The sequence below is a fragment of the Sphaeramia orbicularis genome, chromosome 1, assembly GCF_902148855.1.
Source record: "Sphaeramia orbicularis chromosome 1, fSphaOr1.1, whole genome shotgun sequence".
Taxonomy (NCBI): Eukaryota; Metazoa; Chordata; class Actinopteri; order Kurtiformes; family Apogonidae; genus Sphaeramia; species Sphaeramia orbicularis.
The window spans coordinates 26,520,653-26,542,080 of NC_043957.1; the positions used below are offsets into that span (position 1 = coordinate 26,520,653).

The 21,428-nt window shown below is 37.3% G+C and overlaps 1 protein-coding gene across 3 annotated transcripts; it reads left to right on the forward strand.

Moving 5' to 3' along the window:
- The first annotated feature begins 9,686 nt into the window (after positions 1-9,686).
- Positions 9,687-19,297, forward strand: vps37c (VPS37C subunit of ESCRT-I). Of its 3 annotated transcripts, XM_030133425.1 has the most exons (6): positions 9,705-10,051; positions 10,133-10,258; positions 10,682-10,791; positions 12,836-13,007; positions 15,165-15,247; positions 17,107-19,297. In XM_030133425.1, exons 3-6 carry the CDS (start codon positions 10,699-10,701, stop codon positions 17,833-17,835), a joined length of 1,077 nt encoding a protein of 358 aa, XP_029989285.1. In that variant the 5' UTR covers positions 9,705-10,051; positions 10,133-10,258; positions 10,682-10,698; the 3' UTR covers positions 17,836-19,297. The 3 variants fall into 3 exon arrangements, with proteins under 3 accessions (XP_029989294.1, XP_029989285.1, XP_029989278.1); XM_030133434.1 differs by lacking the exon at positions 10,133-10,258 and having other exon boundaries at positions 9,687-10,051; XM_030133418.1 differs by having other exon boundaries at positions 9,705-10,258.
- The last annotated feature ends 2,131 nt before the right edge of the window (positions 19,298-21,428 follow it).

Sequence of the window (21,428 nt, forward strand, 5' to 3'; positions counted from 1 at the left end):
ACAGATACATACGCACACGCACACGCACACGCACACGCACACACACACACACACACACACACACACACACACTGCAGGAACACACTTGAATGCACTTGCACAAATATACAATGCAGATGCTACTTAGTTTTATTGGCTTCCCACTGTTTCTTTGCCCTCTGCAGCAGCTTGTCTCATGATCATGTGGTTTGTTTTCTTTGTTTTTTCATTCACTTCAGATCTTTTCTTTTAACAGGCTGCTTCTTTTTCTATTGGCAGCTTTTCAAACATTATGGTATAGTACGAACATTTGCTGCCTTTTTTTTCCCCTTTTGCTTTCAAACAAATTTTTTGAAGCATGTTCCATTGCACCCTGTCAGTAAAATCAACATGCTTTACTCTCACATTATGGAGATCTGGAAGATAACAACCAGTGGGGGAAACACAATGGATGTGGCTTTGTTGACTCAGTGAAAATCAAGATTTGTGCAAGAGTCAGATTTGCAAGTATACACTTTTTCACTTCATGTTTCCTCGGAAGGAAAACCACAATGCCTTACTCAACCTTTTCAGAGAGACAGATTACAAAATTGACAAAATTGACCGTTTTACTACACAACAACAACAACTAGAGAGACTGAAATTGCGTGGTGCTTTTCATTGAAGTTTTGCAATCACTACTGAAAAATAAGGAAGTCTCAGGACAGTTGAACACATTTTGCTTAGCTGGCGATAAAATGAATGGAGAAATTTGTTCTGTAGCTGACTCTGTGTTTTGTTTTTTTTTCTTGTTTTACAGTACTATGTCTTCTGAAGCTCCTGGACAAATAGTTCAATCTCTGCTTCAACGCATTTCCACCTGGATTGACCTTGAAAGTGCTGCGGTGAGATCAGTTTAAAACTCAATGCAGAGCTTTACAGAGCACTTGATGTGGGTCTAATTAAGTCTCATTTGTCGTTTGTAGGTGGTGACCATCCTGTTCGGGCTCTTCCAAGTGCTGCTGTCTGTCCCACTTGCATACTCTACCTTAACTATGCAAGGACTGTTCGTGATGCCACTTTGCCTGGGGATTCTAGTACGTACTGCATATATATTTAGTCTCGCTATACGTAGGTAAAATATGTACATGATTCTGGGTAAGACAGACTAGAGTAGGGGTGTCAAATGTGTGGCACGCAGGCCAAAACCAGCCCGCCGAAGGTCACAATCTGGCCTGCAGGATGAATTTGCAAAGTCCAAAAATTATACTACAGATATAAACAGTCTTGGGTGTTGAACTCGTTTTAGTTGAGGTTTCACATACAGACCAATGTGATCTCAAGTAAAATAATATCATAATAACCTATAAATAATGAGTCCAAATTTTCTTCTTGGTTCAATGTGAAAAAAACAACAACAACAACATTATGCCTATAAATAATGACTCTGAAAATGTTCTCTTTATTTTAGCGCAAAAAATATCATTAAATTGTGAAAATATTTACATTAACAAACTATCCTTTAGCAATAAAATGCGAATAACCTAAACAAATATGAACAACCTGAAATGTCTAAAGAAAAGTAAGTGCAAGTTTAACAATTTAATGCCTGTTACCAAATGTTTAAATTATGTAAATATGTATAAATGACGAGTTGAGGCATGATGTTATTAAAATTAGGCTTATTTTTCTTAAGAAATATCATTTTTTCAGGTTATTCACTTTTTTTTTGTTTGGATAGTTTGTAAATCTACATATTTTTAAAATTTAATGACATTTTTTGCACTGAAACAGAGAGAAAACTTTAAGTTGTTATTATTTACAGGCTATTGTGTTATTATTTTACTGGTTTATTCATACAATCAATCAATCAATCAGTCAATCAATCAATCAAATTATATTTATATAGCACCAAATCATAGCAAATTTATCTCATGATACTTTACATTTAGAGCTGCTCAAGACCAGACTCTTAATTCTGTGCCACATATTAAAGGTCCTGTACAGACAAGTAGTACAGGACCACTACGACTGTGTAAATACTCAGATATTAAGTTCTACCTTAAAAATGTTACCATAGAAGTTTCATTAGTATCAGAGTCTTCAATGGGCTCAAACTGGGATTAAGATTCACCAAGTTCTCAGTTTATTTTAGCGGATGATTTAGGAAAACTTCCTGCAGTCTCCATTTTTTCAGATTTCAATTTTGCTGTTGACATTTTGCTTTGACACAGCAGGCATCATCATCATTAGGGATGGGAATCGAGAAGCGGTTCTTTTTGAGAACCGGATCCCAGTAGCTCGATTCCTTGGAATCGTTTGCCTGCCTGCTTAACGATTCTGCTTATCGATTCCGCCTTTGTTGCGCATGCATGTACGCTGCATTGTTTTGGTCAGAATGTAGCCAACATGGTGTTGAGGCAGAAACGGTCTAAAAAGATGACACCAGGTCCACTGGAACACTGTCAAAGTTTCCTTTTCTTCAAAAGGGTGGAATCCCTCCAATGTGCTCAAACATTTGTCCACACAACATGTGATTCATTTACAGGAATGTCACTTATTTGATATGATACTTAGTGACGTTTGTGAATGTAGTGGCAGAGTGAACGCTGGGCCCAGTTCCAGTTCCGGTGCGGGCAACAAACGTCGTAACTCCTCAAATACAAGTTTCTGAAGGTAGGGGAAAGGAAATGAGGTGCACAACAACGGGAGACAAGCCGAGCTGAGTTGAACTGGTTCCACGTAGTGGACATGCAGTAATAGAGGAATAAGTAAAGCACCTTAAGTTTCACTTTCACTGCACGCCCCCCCCAACCCAGGCCTGGCGTCATCTGTTATTATTACTTGTACATACTGTGTATGGGATATTTTCTGTGCAGAGATGGAAATATAAAAGACAGTTAATGCAGACACACCTGTTTGTACGCTTTTATTCCCTCACCCAATGAGAATCGATAAGAGAATCGATAAGGAATCGGATCGATAAGCAAAATCGATAATGGAATTGGAATCATTAAATTCTTATCAATTCCCATCCCTAAATCGTGTTCATGCAGGTGATTCACAGGTTTTTGACGTTATGGTAATGGCCCATAAATAAGAGATTATCAATAAGATATAAATACAAAAACGTTAATTCAGCGTCACTTTTATGTATTGATTTATGAATTGAAATTAAAATACAAAACAACTTTCTTCTGTCCCAGCCTGCCTGAAAAGCGGTGTACTCCTTGAAGTGACTGACTTAATTCAACAGAGTTCCAGCTGATCTGTGCTATAGTTTCATATCTAGCCCTTCGATGCATGAGTGACTGCCTGGACTCTTCCCTCTTCCATAAATGGGTCAAAAATGACCTGTGTTAAAACTAATGTGTTTTTATGCCACTTTTGTCATAGTAAAAACAATAATTTGTATTATATTTTTGTCCACAAAAGAATGATTTCATGTTTGAAATATTTTTTTTTTTTTTCACATTTTTTCCCAATTTAAAAATGTTTTTTAAAATTTAAAATTTGAAAAGCAAAGTATGTATAGTATATAATATATAGTTTATAACAGCAATAGAACAATGTCAACATCCGTGTTGTGAATGAGTGAGAAATACATATTCTATATGTGGTAATATTTGAAACCAACAGACTGATCCAAGAATGGGCTTTATGTACAGTCCCATCCTGAACTTAAGGCAGTTCCTTTATTTCCTGTCTTTCATTATTGGACACACTGATTAATCCAGGTGTGTCTGCTCCTTCTTGTTGTGACTACTGTGGTCAGACACACCTGGATTAATCAGTGTGTCCAATAATGAAAGACAGGAAATAAAGGAACTGCTTTAAGTTTAGGAAGCAGTTGGGCTGTGCATAGAGCCCGTTCCTGATGAGTATGATTTTGCATTTGAGTGCCACTCAGTGGTGAATGTAGGCACTAACACCAACATAAATCAGCATGTGACGGCCACAAGATTATTGACATGATAATGAAACAGAAGAGGAACAACTGTCTTAATATGGTTTTTCAGTTGCAGAAGTGATTTCAATCTTTATTTATTTATTGTATTTAATAATGTTCTGGTTATTAATAGTAACAAATCATTTCATCACATAAATATTTTGCCAAAACTGGAAACACATGGATTCATTTGTACTATGAAAGTGAGCTATGATACTCTTACCTGTCTAAACTACTCTTTATGTGTCCAGATTGTAACAGGAGGGTCATTCACAATAGCCAATGAACGGAACCCTAGCAGACGACTGGTAAGTTCAAGATTATCTACAAATCATACATCATACGAATTGGGAATAAGCAATATTAAGTGACATTATAAATGAAAGGTGTTCTGTGTATCTGCCATGTACTTCATATTAGATTAGATTAGATTAGATTAGATCACTATTAGACAATTGTGAGATAACAGTAATTAGTAATTTTATTTAGATATACAGAGCCCTCAGGGAATTAAGGTTCCAGAAACAGCACAACACAGAGTGTACTCATATAAGAAATATTACAAGATAAAAAGGAAAGAAAATAGAAATAACAGTAGCTATAAAAATAGTGATGAAAAATAGGCAAGTGCACAATAGAGAGTACTAATGGAAATAAATAATAAAGAAGTAATAATAATAAAAAGTAATTAATTATGTTATATATGTGTGTGTGTGTGTGTGTGTGTGTGTGTGTGTGTGTGTGTGTGTGGTTTAAGAATAGCAGAACTACTGATATTAATGAATTAATAATTACAACAACAATAGGCCTCATCTAATCAATATACAGTATATTACCATTTAGTGCATCAGTGGTGAATTGAAATGACAAATGTTAAAATGTAGAACCTCAGGTGTTTGATGTTACTTTACTGTGTTGAATCCTCTGTCATTTCAGCTTCAGGGATGTGCCTGCAGTAATTCCATTGGCCTACTGGGGGCGCTGATTGCTTTCTGCATCTACTGCTATAACATCGCTATTGTAGAGAAAGGAGAGAAATGTGCAGTCGACCCTTCACTTCCAGAGTGTGCTGGGGAATTTGCAAAGGTTAGATTGTGACTTCATTTTGTATTTATTTGCACTGTATTTATTTTGTTATTTACACATAATAGTGGATAAAATAAGTGACTGAACAGAGTCGTTCTAACGTCAGCCCATATTTTTATCAACTGGATAGAAGAAAAAAACAATAACCTCAAAAATACTCCAACAAATATAGTATCCCATTTGAATCTTCACTTCCCATTTTAAGGGTATGTGAGTGTTTAAACATATATTATGTACAATGTCAGCATAGTATTAACTTTACTTCCTGCAAATTTCCCCATTGTGGATCTAATAATGGATGACCTTATTTTAAGGATGATCTCATTTTAACTTTGGAAGGATTTAGATTTGGGTAAAGCAGATGAATGCAAATGATTATTGGGAAAAAAAATGATACAGCTTTATTAAAATTGCTGATTTAGAATCATGACACAGTTGATAATATTGTGTTTTTTTTTAATCCACTTAAGTGTATAATTGATTTTTTTTTTTTTGGTAACAGGCCTATTCTTGGAGTATAACGCTGCTGCTGCTGATCTACGACAGTGGAGCGATCTTCTTAAACTGCCTCCTGTCTGTATACGCCGTCAAAGCCCTCAAAAATGAGTAACACCCTGGACAGTGCTTCTGTTTCATTCACATCAATGCAGATCATAAAAACATGTTCTATTTTCATCTGTTACTCCATTTATGATAATATTTCACAAATTCCAATGAAAATGTTTCAGATTCAGATTGCCTGTCAGGTGTGCAATAAAACGGCACAGTAGAAAACTTGAAACATAATTCTGTTAATAAACTTTACAGTTTTATAACACAAGAAAATATAGTAAGTAATGCAATTTAATCAATCCAAGTTCTGATTTGAAACATAAGATCAGTTGCTCAACTGAAAATATTTTTTATTCATTGTTAAACTCATCAGGCTATTTTTTTTTTTTAAGTCCTTATCAGGAATGCTACTCTGATGAGCAAAATGCCAAATAGTTTTGTGAGAGAAGTTTAGGGAACAGCACATGAAAAGGCTTATTTTTGTCAAAACATGCAATTTTCAGCATGTAGTTTCGACTCAGAGGTTGCTGTTCTTTCACATAGGGAGGGATACTTTTACAACAGTAACACACAGGAAGCAGAGGAAAGGAGTATAGTCGTCTTTAGTCCAGAAGAATACACCCTGTCAGCCAAACTAATGCCCAACTACTCACCTGACACCTTAGGACCAAACCTCTTCACTGTCGTCATTAAATGTTTTTAGCTCATTGGCTGACGGCTATGAACTAATGTGAAGGCACTGTGTCCGATGTCGTCTTCATTGTCGTGCTCTTCATCGTCATCTTCATTAGCTGTTTCTTCAAACATTTTCTCTTACGAAACTACTGGTCAGATTCATTTCAAAGTTTATATGTTGCTTCCTTTGGACAATGTCTACAAAGGTTGTTCACAGTTTTGAGAAATTTAGATTTTTTAAATTTTGTCGAATATTTTAAATATTAAAAATGTACCTTTCCTTGTAATGGGCATTGTTTTGATGGCTTATAACATGTAAATGGTTACAGATATCAATATAGTTACTATTAAGCACTGATAGGAAGTCATATATGGACTTTCATTTGAACCCATGACCTTTGACACTGAAGGGTCAAATGCAAGGTCACCAATGTCTAGACTTTAACAATCTTCTTTTCCGAAACTACTGGTCAGATTAATTTCAAATTAATATGTAGCTTCCTTGGGACAATGTCTACAAAGTAAGGGTTGAGAAAATTAGAGTTTTAAATTTTCAATGGATTTTTTCCTTTATTCCCTTTACTTATAAGTGTCTATATTTTGATGGCTTAGAACGTGTAAGTGGTTAGAGATATCACTATAGTTACTTTTGAGCACTGATAGTAAGTCATATATGGACTTTAATTTAATTAGTTGAGTCCAGTGAAAGTACCACCCACTTCTACTGGGAGATTGATCTCCTGCATCAAGACCACAGGACTCACTCACAACCTCACAAATTCAACTTGTTATTGATTCTTGATCGAACATGCCAGTGAGATACAGGGATGTTGGTCCTATTTTTGTATATAGCCTTGATGAAAAGGAACACCACTGATCAGAATGTATTTCAGATATTATTATGAAATGTGAATTGAATGGTTGATATATCAGCTGAATTTACCAGATAACTGCCTTGTTTTATTTTCTTAGGTTTTATAGGTGACTTGAACAACTTTTCAGAACATCCTGGCACAGTAATATCTCTTAAAGGTGGTATGGCTGGTATTTTAGCACACATGCCCATTTTAACATCCACCAGATTGAAAGAAATATCCACTGAAATTCCTTTAAGGGCCAGTGCCTGCTAAATACATATCAGAGCTTTTGTACTGAGAACAGTGGCCCTCATCATACCAGCAGAATGAATAGTATTAAGTGAAACAACATGAGTGAAACAGTGAGATACATGAAACCAGAAAAATGTCCCCATAAGTTTTGAAAATTTCAGAAATGGTGACTTTGACAATAGTCTTAGAAATGAGGACATGGTTCATATAATACTAATACTAAAAAATAATACTAATAATACCATAATTTTAAGAAATATAACAATAAATATAATAATAAAATATGAATTGAAAGTTTGAGCTTTCCAAGACTAATGGGATGAAAATGTGACATGTTTTTAAATGACCCACTGTACAAACTGTATCTTTATCTGTAGACTTTAATGACAATATAATGACAGTTTGAAACTATGCTTGTAATGACTTTTACTACTGGCTACGGGCTCCATTTAAACATACATTTTGTACATACACATTTGTAAATATTTTGTAGCCATATGGATGTTTTATAATGTTTCCAAATGTATAATATGTTAAAAAAAAAAAAAAAAAAATCAATAAATGAATCGATGTAGAGTCAACGGTATATAGGGGCAGAGCACTAACATGAAAATCTGTATTATTAACGGCACTGTGGTCATTTTAAAAGGCAGCTTTTTTTGTTGAAAGTTTTGATATTTTTACATTTTAAGGAAAAAAGCCACCACATTTCACATAGCCTTACCAAAACATGAGCAATGTATGCCTCTCAAAGATAACTAAAGGGCTGGGTTATGTATGTCTGTGATTCCATGTGCAGAACTATGTCACACTGAGACTCTATGAACTGTTCTCTGCAATAAAGAGTTTTTATAACTTGTGGTGCTTTTCCATCTTGTTATTTCTGGTCATTTTGTCCCTTTACATAAGTGTTTCCATTACAGGGCACTTCACCCCACCCAAAATACCTTCCCTGGGAAAACAGGCTCAGTCGTCTGTTTCAGGTCATGCGTTTCACTCTCATTAGATACAACACCCATCCTTTATTTACCTGTTTCTTATTTGTTTAGATTCAGTTTTGGTTATAATTTCTGGGACACAGTCTTCTTATATTCATAATTCACTTTGTAAATTTAGTTTTTTGGTTATCAGTCAGAGAGCAGCTGTAATGTAAAAAGTTAAATTAAAAAAAATAAAACAAATTTGTAGCAGTGCCCATGTGTGATTATGAAGAGCTCGACTTCCTTCAGTTATTGTATTCATCTCTGATTATCAGCATTTTTTCTTAAGGAGAATGCTTTTGGAAGAAGCTCAGTCAAGCTTCTTTAATGATTCAAACCATCACAGTAATAAACTGATTGTTTGTCAGTTGAATATGGGCATTGATGCAAACAATTTCCTACATACTGCTCCACTCTGTACCAAAACACAACAGCATTCCCTTATCATGCATACAAAGGTTTCTATGTCTTTGGGCACCTCCAACATATTGTCATTCATTGACCCTGTCCAGAAATATTGATTGTGTCCAATATCTATGTGCACATTTGAAGCCACACTGAATAAATTTGATTAAAGTCTCTCTTAAAATAATGCAATAGATAATATGATAGATAATTACAATAATATTAATACAACAGATAATTGCAATAAGCAATACAACAGGGGCATAAACCACTGAAAAAAAAAAACCTTTGCAACTCCAAGGGGTGTAAGAGTACTTCAATACAACTATTAACACAATAGGCAGTACCACCAATAGGCTACGTTCTCCACTTTATAATACAAGTTGGAATATAAGTTTTAGATGGATAACCTGGGATCCGCTTTCTTTAACACTTAAGGACCCTAGGCATATGAAAATAAACTAAATTAGAACCAAGAGTTTTGTTATCATTGTGTCATTTACACTAACCAGAAGCACTGATTAAGAAACAGGATGAAAATAAATAAATTGTGGTTTGTGGTTAATACTGGGGATCAAGAGGAGGAGTTCCCTTCTGGTTACAAAATATTTCTAAATCAAAATGCAGTAAAGTTATGCTGTGTTCATATAAGTAATAGTTGCTTTTCCTTGGTTTACACCCGTCTACTCCAGTTTATGATGAAAACACTATGTGCCGATCCTCCAGCAGAGAAGGATGACAGATATTTTGCCGTTGACAGAAGTGTTGGAGCTCACTGGCAGCAGTAAATGGAACATTACCGTCACATTGGGGTTTCCCTTATATCAGCTGAGCAATGGACCGTACCATTCGGGGATGGCAAGGGGGATATGAAAGGAAGGCGTGCAATGTCAGCATAGTTACACTTTAGGGTGTCAGTATTATATGCTGTTTCTAATAGCCTGTAGCCTTGAAAACAGATGTTTGTTAAAGCTGGCCAAAGCGAACGTTTAGAATATTTATTTTGCCCAAACACCCCTGCCAACCGTACACAATGGACCATTCCTAAAATGGCGGCGGTTTCTGTTAGTGTGGAGTGAAACTTTCCTATTTTTATCAAACATTTTGCCATTTTTTAACCTATTCCGTCGATCGTTGCCACACGTTTATCGAAGCAAGCGTTGTGGGGGTTCATAGACGTTCGACACTCACCGTCAGGATCGAGCGTCGTCATTCTGGGCTGCGTTTTTGATCGCGAAATCGCTGGGCTTCCTTCGAAGTTGACGGCGGCTAAGTGCCTGACATTGCGATCATACCGACTGTTATTGTCATCGGTTTGCTCGACGCGGAGCCGTCAGGTGAGACCGGACGACAGACTAGTAGCTAGCTAGCTTTCCGGGTAAAGTGCAGCGAAAACGGTACGGTTCCTTCCCGTTTAGCTAAATTCCGACGGAGCAGGTCGGAGATCCTGTGGACGTGTCACGTCACCTGTCAGTGGAATAAATAGGTGGTGTTGGATGTCACCACCACACCGTAGCAGACTGAATTTGGTTTGCTAGCATCGTGTAAGTACCGGGTTACTTTGACTAGTTTTCTTAACCTCACTGTCACCAGGGTTTTGTCTGGCACTTTGTTCTGTGGCCTACTGTCATTTACCTTAGTGAATAAGATATGGGTTGGATTAAACATGCTAGCCAGCTATTAACCAACTGTGTCCAACATATACTCGTCCATATCCTCAGATTTAGTGAAAAATACTTGATACGTCTTCTACCACCTAAATGATCGGTTTATAGAGGGACCTGCTGTGGATAATGTGAAGTGTTTTGTGTTGGTTATACAGGAACCAGCCTGATAAGTCAGTGAATCGGAATAATCCACTATAGTGTATGTAGCCAGTTAAATCACAATTTAGGCCCCTGACTGGTCATTTTCTGTTTCCAAACAATGTTTTTAACTATTATTTCCTGTTCCTTTATGACGGACAGCCATCCTGGCAAATCAAATGGAGAAGCTCCAGGACCTGAGCCAATCAGAGCTTCAGGAGCTCCTGGACAATCCAGAGAGGGTGGAGTCTATGGCTCTGGAGTCTGACGAGGTAGGAATTGGGCTTCATTTTCACTTTGGTTTCCACAGCCTTTTAGCTACTCTCTATTTATGTGAGAGAAACATTGCAAGCAATTGACTGTGGAGCATACACAAGTTGCTACATCTTCTGTGCTTCGTCACATCCTAGAATACAAGCAGAACTAAGAACAGTTTCACTCATATTTGCATAGTGCGAATTAAAGTTCGGATCAAATTAAGACTGAATCATATTCCCACCACAGAAAACTGATTAAGGTGCTGCCCACCTCCTGTTAATGGTCCTGGTGTGGTTGATTTGGTTTAAGTGTGTGAACTGTTTTTACTCCTGGATGTAGGCATCTAGCCCAAAGGGGGTGGGGGGTGGGGTTAAACTGATTTTACAGGACAAAAAAAGCCATGACATGAAAACTTCCTCAGTACCCCCTTCAGCGTTGCTACAAAGTCATCAGTGTGTAAGTCTGTATTTATGTGATGTGAGATAAAATGTGGCAAATCTCCATATTTAAGAATTGAGTTGCAGTTAGTTAAGGATTTTAGCTTGAGAAAACATTTAAGTGCTCAAAATAGTTGTATGTGTTGCATGTAGTTGATTCTTTACTTAGCTGTTACAGATGAAAAACAGCAGCCAGTGATCTAAACTGACTTGCATTTTTTATTCAAACTAGTTAATTGTGAAGTCTTAATTAAAAATAATTTAGAGAACTTTCTGAAGGGGTCACTCAAAACTGCAGAAAGAAGACCTCTAATGTTAACGAGTGATATGCTTGCCATAAAAAGCCAATAGACGACCACTATTAACATTAAACATCAACCCAGCTTTTGTGATAGACTGCAGGAATAGTTGGCTGCGGAAACAGAGTCCAGACAGTACAGAGTAACTCATTTACAGTCGTCTGCTTGTAGTTAATGGACATGATAATATGGCAGTGACCGGATCCCAGCATACTGCAGCACACTTAAAGACCTTGTATCTCCCTGCCTTATATCACCCTGTTCTATATTTCTGGTTTGTTTTTCTTTGTGGTTTCACATCCTCAATTTCTGCAACATTTTTCAGAAAATACCATTCTCTCTACTCTAAATAGTATTTTTTTTTATTTTTTATTTTTTTTATCACTGGGACATAAAGCAATAGTGAGTTGTACTTCATAAAGCTGTAGGAGCAGAGTTCAAGAGGAAAGATGCGAGAAAATACCCACCACCTCTCGTCATCTCCCTGTCCAATTTATATTAATATGGATGACCTGATGATGTTTCATGCTACTGTCAGAAAGAGAAGTCACCTTAAGGAAATAAAACCCTTCCTAATGGTATTTCAGTGGTTGGGTCACAAATCTACTCATCTCTCATCTGAATCATTTTCTACTTGCTCCATACACATGGCTGTTATTTGATAACCTCTATTAAATAAATAAAAGACTAACATCAATTAAAAAGAGAGACAAGAAAGAAGCCAGAAACATTCAATTCTCATCCACTTCTCTTATCATTATTATCAGCTCTGGAATAAAATCATGCATTAATGTCTCATTAGCACTTGCCCAAAGTGTGTCACACAAATACCGTATGATTTAAGTGTCATTAATATTCCAGGGGACAGTAATATTTGTCAGCGAAACATGACGTTTACTTGACTTACAAGTGTCGTATAAGCTGGTATAAAGAGGGTACAGTGGGATGCTGTCAGCCACTTTCCAGGCTGAACAGTATTTCAGTTAAATTGTTTCATGTATACACCAAACCTGCATTTTCACAGTTCTGTGCAAGTTTAACTTTTCAGAATGAATAAATACGATTTAAAGTGGTAGGTAATACATTATTGTAAAGTCTGCTTTATTTGCTGTATGCCTATGTGACTAAATTCAACTTTTTTCTCCTGGTGTTTATTAGAAAAAAGTCACTAAATTGTCTCTATTGACTTTAATGAAACATTTTATCATGCTACATTCAGCTATATTGCCCATCTTTATTTTGGCTTCAAATTTTCAGATGATTTCTCTGTATATAATAACATAATTCAAAGACAAAACTGCTGTTGTCCAATGCTGTTTCAGATCCAGAACATCCAGCTGGAGAGAGAGATGGCGCTTGCATCAAATCGCAGCCTGGCTGAGCAAAACCTGGACAAGAAGCCTCATCTGGAGTCACAGAAGGAGATCCTGGTGGAGAGATATGCTCAGCTTGAGTCTGTCAGAGAAACCTATAGACAACACTGTGCACTGAGAGGTAGGAGGGGGAGGAAGAAGGAAGATGAGTAAATGGAGTGAGGGATTGAGAGAAGGCACAGACTGTCAACCACTGACTCATCAGCTGTGTCAGACTGTTGAGCAGGCTGAAGAAAACTTTCAAATGTCACAGGAAATCAAATGGTCTTTTTGTGGGATTCTGTTGAAGATTAAACAGTTATGGAGGAGCAATATATTTCCACTTAATACTCTGAGAATGCTGGGAAAACTTGGCAGCATTGATCAGTAACCTCCTTAACTATATATTATATTAAACACAAAGACATGTTTATTTAGCTGTAAATGATATTGTATAATTTGATTTTGATGAAATGCATCTGTATTAGTGATAATACACAAAAAAATCTAAAAATATTTATTTAACTAGGTAGGTCAATTGAAAACCAATTCTCATTTACAATGACAATGAGGCAGATAAAACATTAAAACAAAACAAAGAAACTAGTTACAGGTTACAAAGTTACAAAATGAGCCATAATAGTGCTAAAAGGGAGTATTATTTACAGTATGTACGATGATATTTTTTTAAAAAGAGTAGTTTTTAACAGTAAGACTATAAAAAACAAATAATGTTGTGCCAGTGCTAAAAGGAAGTAACAGGTACGGTATATATGGTGACAAAAAACAAAAAGTGCAATGATCTTGTATTAATGAATGAGCTCAGCTAGGTGAAAATCTTCTTGAGGTTGATTGACATAGTCACACTTTCTTACTCATGTACAGTATGGCTCTACATCATGAAATGTGTCTATATACTGTTGTGTATGTGTTGTATATATGCAGTATTTGTATATATATTGTATATTTGCATTCAGACCACCTGTTCTTCAGTAGGATTCTACCAAATGTCATTCATTTTCGGAGGGGTTGAATTTAAGCTCTTTTATTGTTACATTCTGAACTACCAGACTGACAGGGGTTGTGGTTTTATATTGAAGAGCCATTGCTAAGTAACTCAACGGCACAGGCTGCAGGATGGCTCTCTTTGTCACTGAGCTTTGGCAACTTTAAGAAGCTTCAGTTGCTTGTTGGAAATATCTGTATAACGGCAAGATGAGCAGGAAAAAATACTGGAAATATAGTCCACACTTGCATGGATTTGTAATTTTTTTGGGAGGGGTGTCAGGCCTTCAGCCACTAATCACCACACTTTCATCCTCTGTCTTAGTTCATATTACTTTTCAGTTAGACTTAGAACCAGGGTTAAAGTTAGACCTAAAAAACAAACAGCTTGTTGTGGATTGGAAGATTTGGACTTGCAGGAAATGAGCCAAATGCATGAAATAACAAATCACAGAGTATAAACACACATCAGGAAAACCACAAGACTTTGTTCCAAGGTTTCTTCAGGTCCCCAAAATGTCTTAAATCAAATCAAGTAAATTTTAGTGCAGAAAATATCTTCAGGCTGATTTTGACTGCTCTTTAAAAGGATTTCATTGCAAAATTAGTATGTGTTATTGAAATGTATGCAAAACTTGATCATATAATCACAAAACTACAAAACAAAAAATACCTGAAACTAATTTGCACTAATGCAAACTATGCAACTGATTATGTCAGCATCAAAAGAGGGTGGAAAAAATAGATTGAAATTCAATTATTTTGTTATTTATATGTATTTAAATAATCTTTTTACCAGATTGATAAGGAATAATAAAATGACATGGCTCTTAAATGACTCATAACAGCCTTGGAAAGTCTTGAAACTTGTTGAAAGCTGCAGAAATCTGGACACAGAATCACACAAATTAATTTAGGTTACACAAATAAATCCTATACATATGATTTACAAATAATCACTGTGAGACAGAAATTAGCTTCGCTTTTAGTCTGAATGCATGATCATGTGTTTGCATCATGTCACTCTTAATTAGCTGTTCCAAAGTCATCTGTCAGTGCATATAAACCTCTCCAGTCACAGTTGTGTCAGACTATCGGAGTGGTGTCACATAGATCTGTCAGGCACCAGCAGAACCGGTTCTTCCAGTCTTTTGTTCTGTGCATGGTCTATCTGTAGTAAGGCCTTGACTTTACTATGTTAAGTACCTTAAATTGAGTTTTGTGATTATGTGCAATTAATTTAAATGTGATATTGTTTTCTTTGTGTCACTCTACCCATTTCCTGCTTCCTCAGATGGAATGGTGGGTCAGGTGTCTCCAGAGGCGCTGTTTTCCAGACTACAGGCAGAGGGTGGCAAAACAGAGGAGGAGTCAGAGGTCAGTGTGCGACTATTATTGATGCACGCATGGTTGATACACGGATTATTAAGTTCTAGAGGTTGTACAAGGTTTAAGGTGATGTTAAAATATTCTCTGTTGACTGTATTCTTCTATTTCACTGCCTGGCGAGTACATGACACATGCAAAACTGTTTATTAATCTGTAATTACAGGTGTAAAAGATTTACTGATTATTTCTGATATGGTCATGTCTAAACTGTTCTACTTTCTGAAACTTTACTTTATAAGTTTGACACTTATATGATGACGATTTGCTTAGTGTGGAGAAACACACACTAGTCTGGTTATAAAGAGTCTAAACCTGTCTTCCTCTTTTTAGATATGTTTTTGCCCTTTGAGTACAGGTGTAACAGTTGATATATTACTATGGTTCAGTGCGTACAGCCGTGCAGAGAATACGTGGGTGCCTATATATGTGAGGATGGATGAACATAACAGGGAACCAAAACTTATAAGCCTGAGTCCCACCAGAAACCTCAAGCTGTAAGATGTCATTTAGCAACATGCTCTGCTAAATTTAGTTCAGACTGACTCAGTCACACTGAAGTGGATATGACACATGGGAGCGAGAAAACCTGCTGTACATGTCGCTGTTAACATTTAACAAAAGGAATGTTTGATTTTCTCATTTTTAGAAAGAAGTTACAAAAGTTGCTCAGAGGATGCTTACTTTATATCTCTAGTCCCTCCCTTCAACCAAGAGTGTTTTCCTTTTGTCTTTTTGTTTTTTTTTTTTGGAAAGGCTTGGCTCAAGTTGTGAATGTTTAAATATAGCCCAAGTGGAACAAACTGAAACCGTGGTCCTAATGCACGTAGTTTTACTTTTCGTTACTCTATTCATATTATACATGTATAACTTTAAATAAGCTTTTTCAGTTCTGAATCAGATTGGGATATAATGTTCGTTGTTTTTTTTTTTTTTTAATCAGCCCCACATAGAAGTGGAACCTGCAGACAGTATGCAAGAGTATATGGTCATGATCTAAATTTTACGAGTTACAGGCTGTGCCAGCTACCTTAAGGAGGCTTCTCTACATGCAGTCCACTAGTCTCTGTCAAAACAGAACTGAAACCAAGCCTTTTTTTGCCTTTCTAGCCCTAATTCATGGTGTGAAACAAACCATGACTTCTGCTTACTCTCCATGCAGTTGTATGATGCACATCTGTGATAGAAACACTCAGGGATGTTCACCCTTTAGAGAAAAACTCACTATTTCATCATTTTATGTGTTTATCTTCTTTCAAAATGATTAGTTTCAGAACAACCTCTGTTAAAATTTGTGCGGCGTAACAATAATTTATGTTGATCGGACTACATCTGTTGTTAGATATTGTTACCATGCAGCTATGTTGTTCCTCATCTTACTTTCAGGTTTCAAAGTTTAACTAAGTTGTTGCTATAAAAACAGTGATGTGCCTTGCAGTAAGAACCAAAATAAATTTTTACATCTTGGTTATTTACAATTAACAATTAACATCAGGGACTCCCGTTACATAGTGGTGTAAGAAAAATATTAAAAAACTATAATATTATGTTTTGCTATCCTTTTTCAATTTTTGGTTGATAGTTTACGTTGAAAGATTCCCAGTCATTTAGTAAATGTTGAGTTTCAACAGAAAGGAATAGAAGTATCCTTTAAGGTACATTGTGTGAAGCTCTTCTTAAAACTATGAATTTTGGACAGATTGTCATTGCTGTCCTAAGTCCCAGCAGGATCTGGTAAATAAAGCTTTATGAGAAACTGCATTGGAACCATTTTAGCTTTTCATAGTTGAATGTTTTCCAAATTCCCAGTAGTAATCATTGTTATTGGTTGTGTGCTTCTTTGGCTGCAGCTGCTAGCTGATGAGTTTCTGGAGGGTTCTCTGCCATTGGACTCCTTTCTTGAACGATTCCTCTCGCTGCGCTCCCTCGCTCACAAAAGACGAGTGCGGATAGAGAAACTCCAGGAGATCCTGCGACAGAGGAGCGAAGGCAATCCCAATGCCATGACATCGTCAACCTGTGCCAGCCAGGACTCGGTGACCACACCTTCACCATGGAGCCAACAGACGACAACGACCACGACACCAAGTCAGCAGCAGAACACGAAAGCTCAGTCTGTCAGCTACCCTACGCCGTCGCAGCCGGCAGCCTCATGTACTGGCGGCTCCTCCGGCCTCCCGTACAGCCCGTATCCTGTCTCTGCGCCCAACCCTCCCCCAGTGGCAGCAGCTGCAGCCTCCGGCCCGGCCAACCCTCCGTCACAGTTCCCACCCTACCCCAGCTCCGGCTCATCCTTTACCCCAGCAGGGAGCTACGCTGGCCCTAGGCCGGCGTTCGGGCCTCCAGCCGCATCCACCTGTCCTTATCCAACCCAGCCCTCCTTCTCTGCTCCACATCCAGGCTCAGCGTTTGGCCAGTACACCCCCAGCCACCCCCAGAGCGGCCCAACACCCTACCCGGCCTCCTACTCCTACGGGGGCTACAGCTATCCGGCCGGGCCCGCCTATTCCAACTCTCAGTCGCCAACAGGGAGACCCATCTACAGACCAGGATATGGAGTTCCACAGCCATACTCCTGAAAGCACTACTCTGTCTCCTAAAGCCTTCCTTTCTTTACCCTCTCCCCCTTCCCTCCTCTACCCCCCTTTCCCTTACCCCTCCTCTTGATACCTTTTACACCTCCTCCTCTTCCTCCTCCTTTTCCTCCTACTTTCTCCCATTTTCCCAGATTGTCTGATTCAAGAGGTCTCTTGCTTTACTTATCTTTGTTGCACTATTCTCCCCGTCTCTCAATATCTGTCTCTTGATCTCTCTTTGCTCTTTCTCTCCTCCTTTTCCTCCTCGTCACCGACTCTCCTACACTAGTCTCAGGTTGTTGCGTTGTCTTTAAGTGTTAAAACACTACCTTGTAACTGGCCCTTCATACACTCACTATTTTCCCTGTCTTTGTCATTTCTTCCATTTCACGTGTGTGTACGTGGCTATTTGGCAATCAGAAAGTCCTTTTAAACACACAAATGCACTCCCTGTTACGACAAATACATTGGGAAAAATATGTCTTTGTAAAACTTCATCAATGTCTAGTACCTGTCTGACCAGAGTTGAACTGGTTCACACTGTTAATTGTGAACACAGTCTGCGTTAAGAAACCACATAAACAGCTCTTAATTGAGGTTTACAGGGAAAATACTCAATGGCGTCTTAGGCTTCAAATTGGAGTAGACAAACAAAACAGATTCAGATTCAGTAATAATGCATGACATCAGCAAGTGTATTCTGGTGGATCCCCAGCTATGACAGTATTTTACCAGCTCTTCCTGACACTTACTTTCCCCCCCCCAAAAAGTGGCAAGTATGTTTTTTTTTAGCATTTAGGCAAAATAACTGCCAGTAATACAAAAATATGTTGTAATTTTTCAGTTTTCAACCAAAGAACCTTGTGCTAGTGCTTTGTTTCATTTCATTTAATGTTGATAGTGCTGCAAAAGGAAACCAGTTGCAGGCATTTGTCAGTTGACGTGTTCCGTGTTCATGTCTGTAACACCAATAAACGCTGGTGTTTTCTGTCACAACAGCTCAAACTGTCAGGAACGATGATAGGTGCATAATATAAACACTGTCTTTGCTCCATTTATACAAAGGAGGAATTAATAAAGCTATGCTAAAGGCAAATGAGAAACTCCCATGATGCCACATGTGACCACTGTCCTACATCAACAGTAAAATAATTTGGGAGATACTAGTAACAGCCACAGGCAAAACAATCATCAGACTATTTTGAGTCGCTCATTCTTAGCCTGTATTTTCTGCAGTGTAAAGACAACAAATCTTACACAAAAATAAGCTGCTGCTTTAAATTTAAAAAACATTTTTGAAGTAAAGGCAGTTTATTTTTCCATACAAGGGGGCAGCAGACCCAGCATAAGACAAAATAAAACGAATCTGCATATTATCACCTCAGTAAATGTTATTCGGAATGTTTTTATTTTGAATGTATGGACAGTATTAACTTTCTTTTTGCCCTGTTTTTGGTTTCCACCAGAGCTAGTTGAAGATACCAGGTTCTTTAAATGTGAAATTATCTTTAGTTTAACAACTTTGTCTGCCTGTTGGTCAGAAAATACACAGTGGTTTATCAAACATTTTTCACATAAGTTGACCGCCTGCCGGAAACAACACTGATGAGTACATGCATGCAGTAAAAAAAAGAAAACGAGCTAAAAGTAGTGGGAAAACCTCAGTGAAGCTAAAGCAACTTACAAAGGTACAAATAGTACATACATCACAATACATAGGGTTTTTTGGTACATTATTCAAACATAGCAAGAACGTGTCATGTAGTGTGTTGGCAAGAAGAAGCGCAGTGAACAGAGTGATGGGCGGTCACGCATTTACCAGTGAACATCAGTGGCTGCAGGCTGCTCATCCACCAGATACAGTTTCAGACATTTTACATTTTGTTAAACTTTGTGTAAACAGCAGACTGGATTACAGTGATTAGCAACCAAATTATGGTACAGAACAACGGAACCAGGTGGACTTAAAAAGGTCCAGTGTTTAGACCCGGACTGTCAAACTCATTTTAGTTCAAGTTCCACATTCAGCCCAATTTGACCTCAAACGGGCCGGACCAGTAAAATAACAACACAGTAACCTGTAAATAATGTAAACTCTGAACTTTTCCCCATGATTTAGAGTGAAAGAGAAAAACTGAATTATGAAATGTTTATATCCACAAACTGTCCTTTAAAAAAATCTGAATAACATGAACAACCTGAAATTTCAATTTCAAGTGCAATTTTAACAAAATTCTGCCTCAATTTATCATTTACACATGTACTTTACAATGTACAGATCACAGTTAATGTACAAATACACAAAACATTTAGTAACAGGCAGGATATTGTTAGAATTGCACTTCTCTCGAGACATTTCAGATTGTTCATATTTGTTCAGGTTATTCACATTTTTTGTGAACAGATAGTTTGAAAAAACAAATATTTTCTTAAAATTTTGCTTTTTTGCACTAAAGCAAAGTGACAGATTTGGAGTTGACATTATTTATGGGTTATTATGATAGTATTTTACTGTTCCTATCCGCATAAAATAAAATTGGGCTCTACGTGGCCCTTGACACCTTTGATTGATAGTATCTTCAACATAATTTTTGCATTTCACAAGTCATCCCACAGGCCAGTTTTGGCCTGTGGGCCGCATGTTTGACACCCCTGGTCGAGACGTATCACAACCTAAATATGAGGGTTAAACCTGATCAGTTTAATGAATGCTGAAGTACACACAACCATTGAAGGTTTAAGAGTGGGAGCTGTGCTGCAGAAACATCCTGACTTGAGACGATGATAACTTAATGGAGTCTCTGTCTTTCAATGACCCTTTTTAATCAACACAAAACCGAGCATGGTTTCACCCATGTGTTCCCACTTTGTGTGTTTCTCCTTCATCTTCCTCCTGTCGCCTCCTCCTTTACATCACTGTCCTCCTCCTCTCCATATTTACTTGTTGAACATGAACTGATGCTTGACAATGATTACAAATGAAAATAGTTTTATTTCTATAAGTTCACACTATCAGTGAGAAAACTTGGTTTGTATAATTTAATGGAGTGAAAATATCAAGGTTGACGATCAATTCGGTGTCAATTGAATCATTTTGAAAGCAACTGAAATGTACTTAAAATACCATTTCCCTTAATTACCAATATCTTTTGGAGAAACATGTATTGTGACATTTAACATTTGACCAGATTTTAACATTTTCCCCTTCAACTACTTTTAAAAAGTTTGTTAGTGTTATCGTTTTCCAAAAAGTAGTTGATCACAACGTAACATAGCACGTGCAGTCAACAAGTTTCTCCCGATTAATGCTGATGTACCAGAAATCAACTGTCAAGCTTCAAAACATATCTTCTACATGAAATGCCAATATTGTATAATATTTAATGTTATGTTAAAAAGCTAAGTCCACAGTTTCCATTCATCGATAAGACTGAATGTTGAAGTGATTGAATTGATTCCAAATTGGTCACAGCCTCTTAAATACTGTAGTGCTAATAAGATCTAAATGATTCCCACAAAACAAGGGGAGTATTGAAGGCAGCTCATCTCTGATACAAGAGCTGCTTCACAAATGAAGAATCGGTCATTACATTACA

Bases quoted from the DNA above. Each gene is read 5' to 3' on its own strand.
- vps37c (XM_030133434.1), top strand. From the start codon at position 10,699: ATGGAGAAGCTCCAGGACCTGAGCCAATCAGAGCTTCAGGAGCTCCTG. The intron at 13,008-15,164 runs GTAGGAGGGGGA...CTGCTTCCTCAG, and splicing joins ACAACACTGTGCACTGAGAG to ATGGAATGGTGGGTCAGGTG. The intron at 15,248-17,106 runs GTCAGTGTGCGA...CTTTGGCTGCAG, and splicing joins AAACAGAGGAGGAGTCAGAG to CTGCTAGCTGATGAGTTTCT.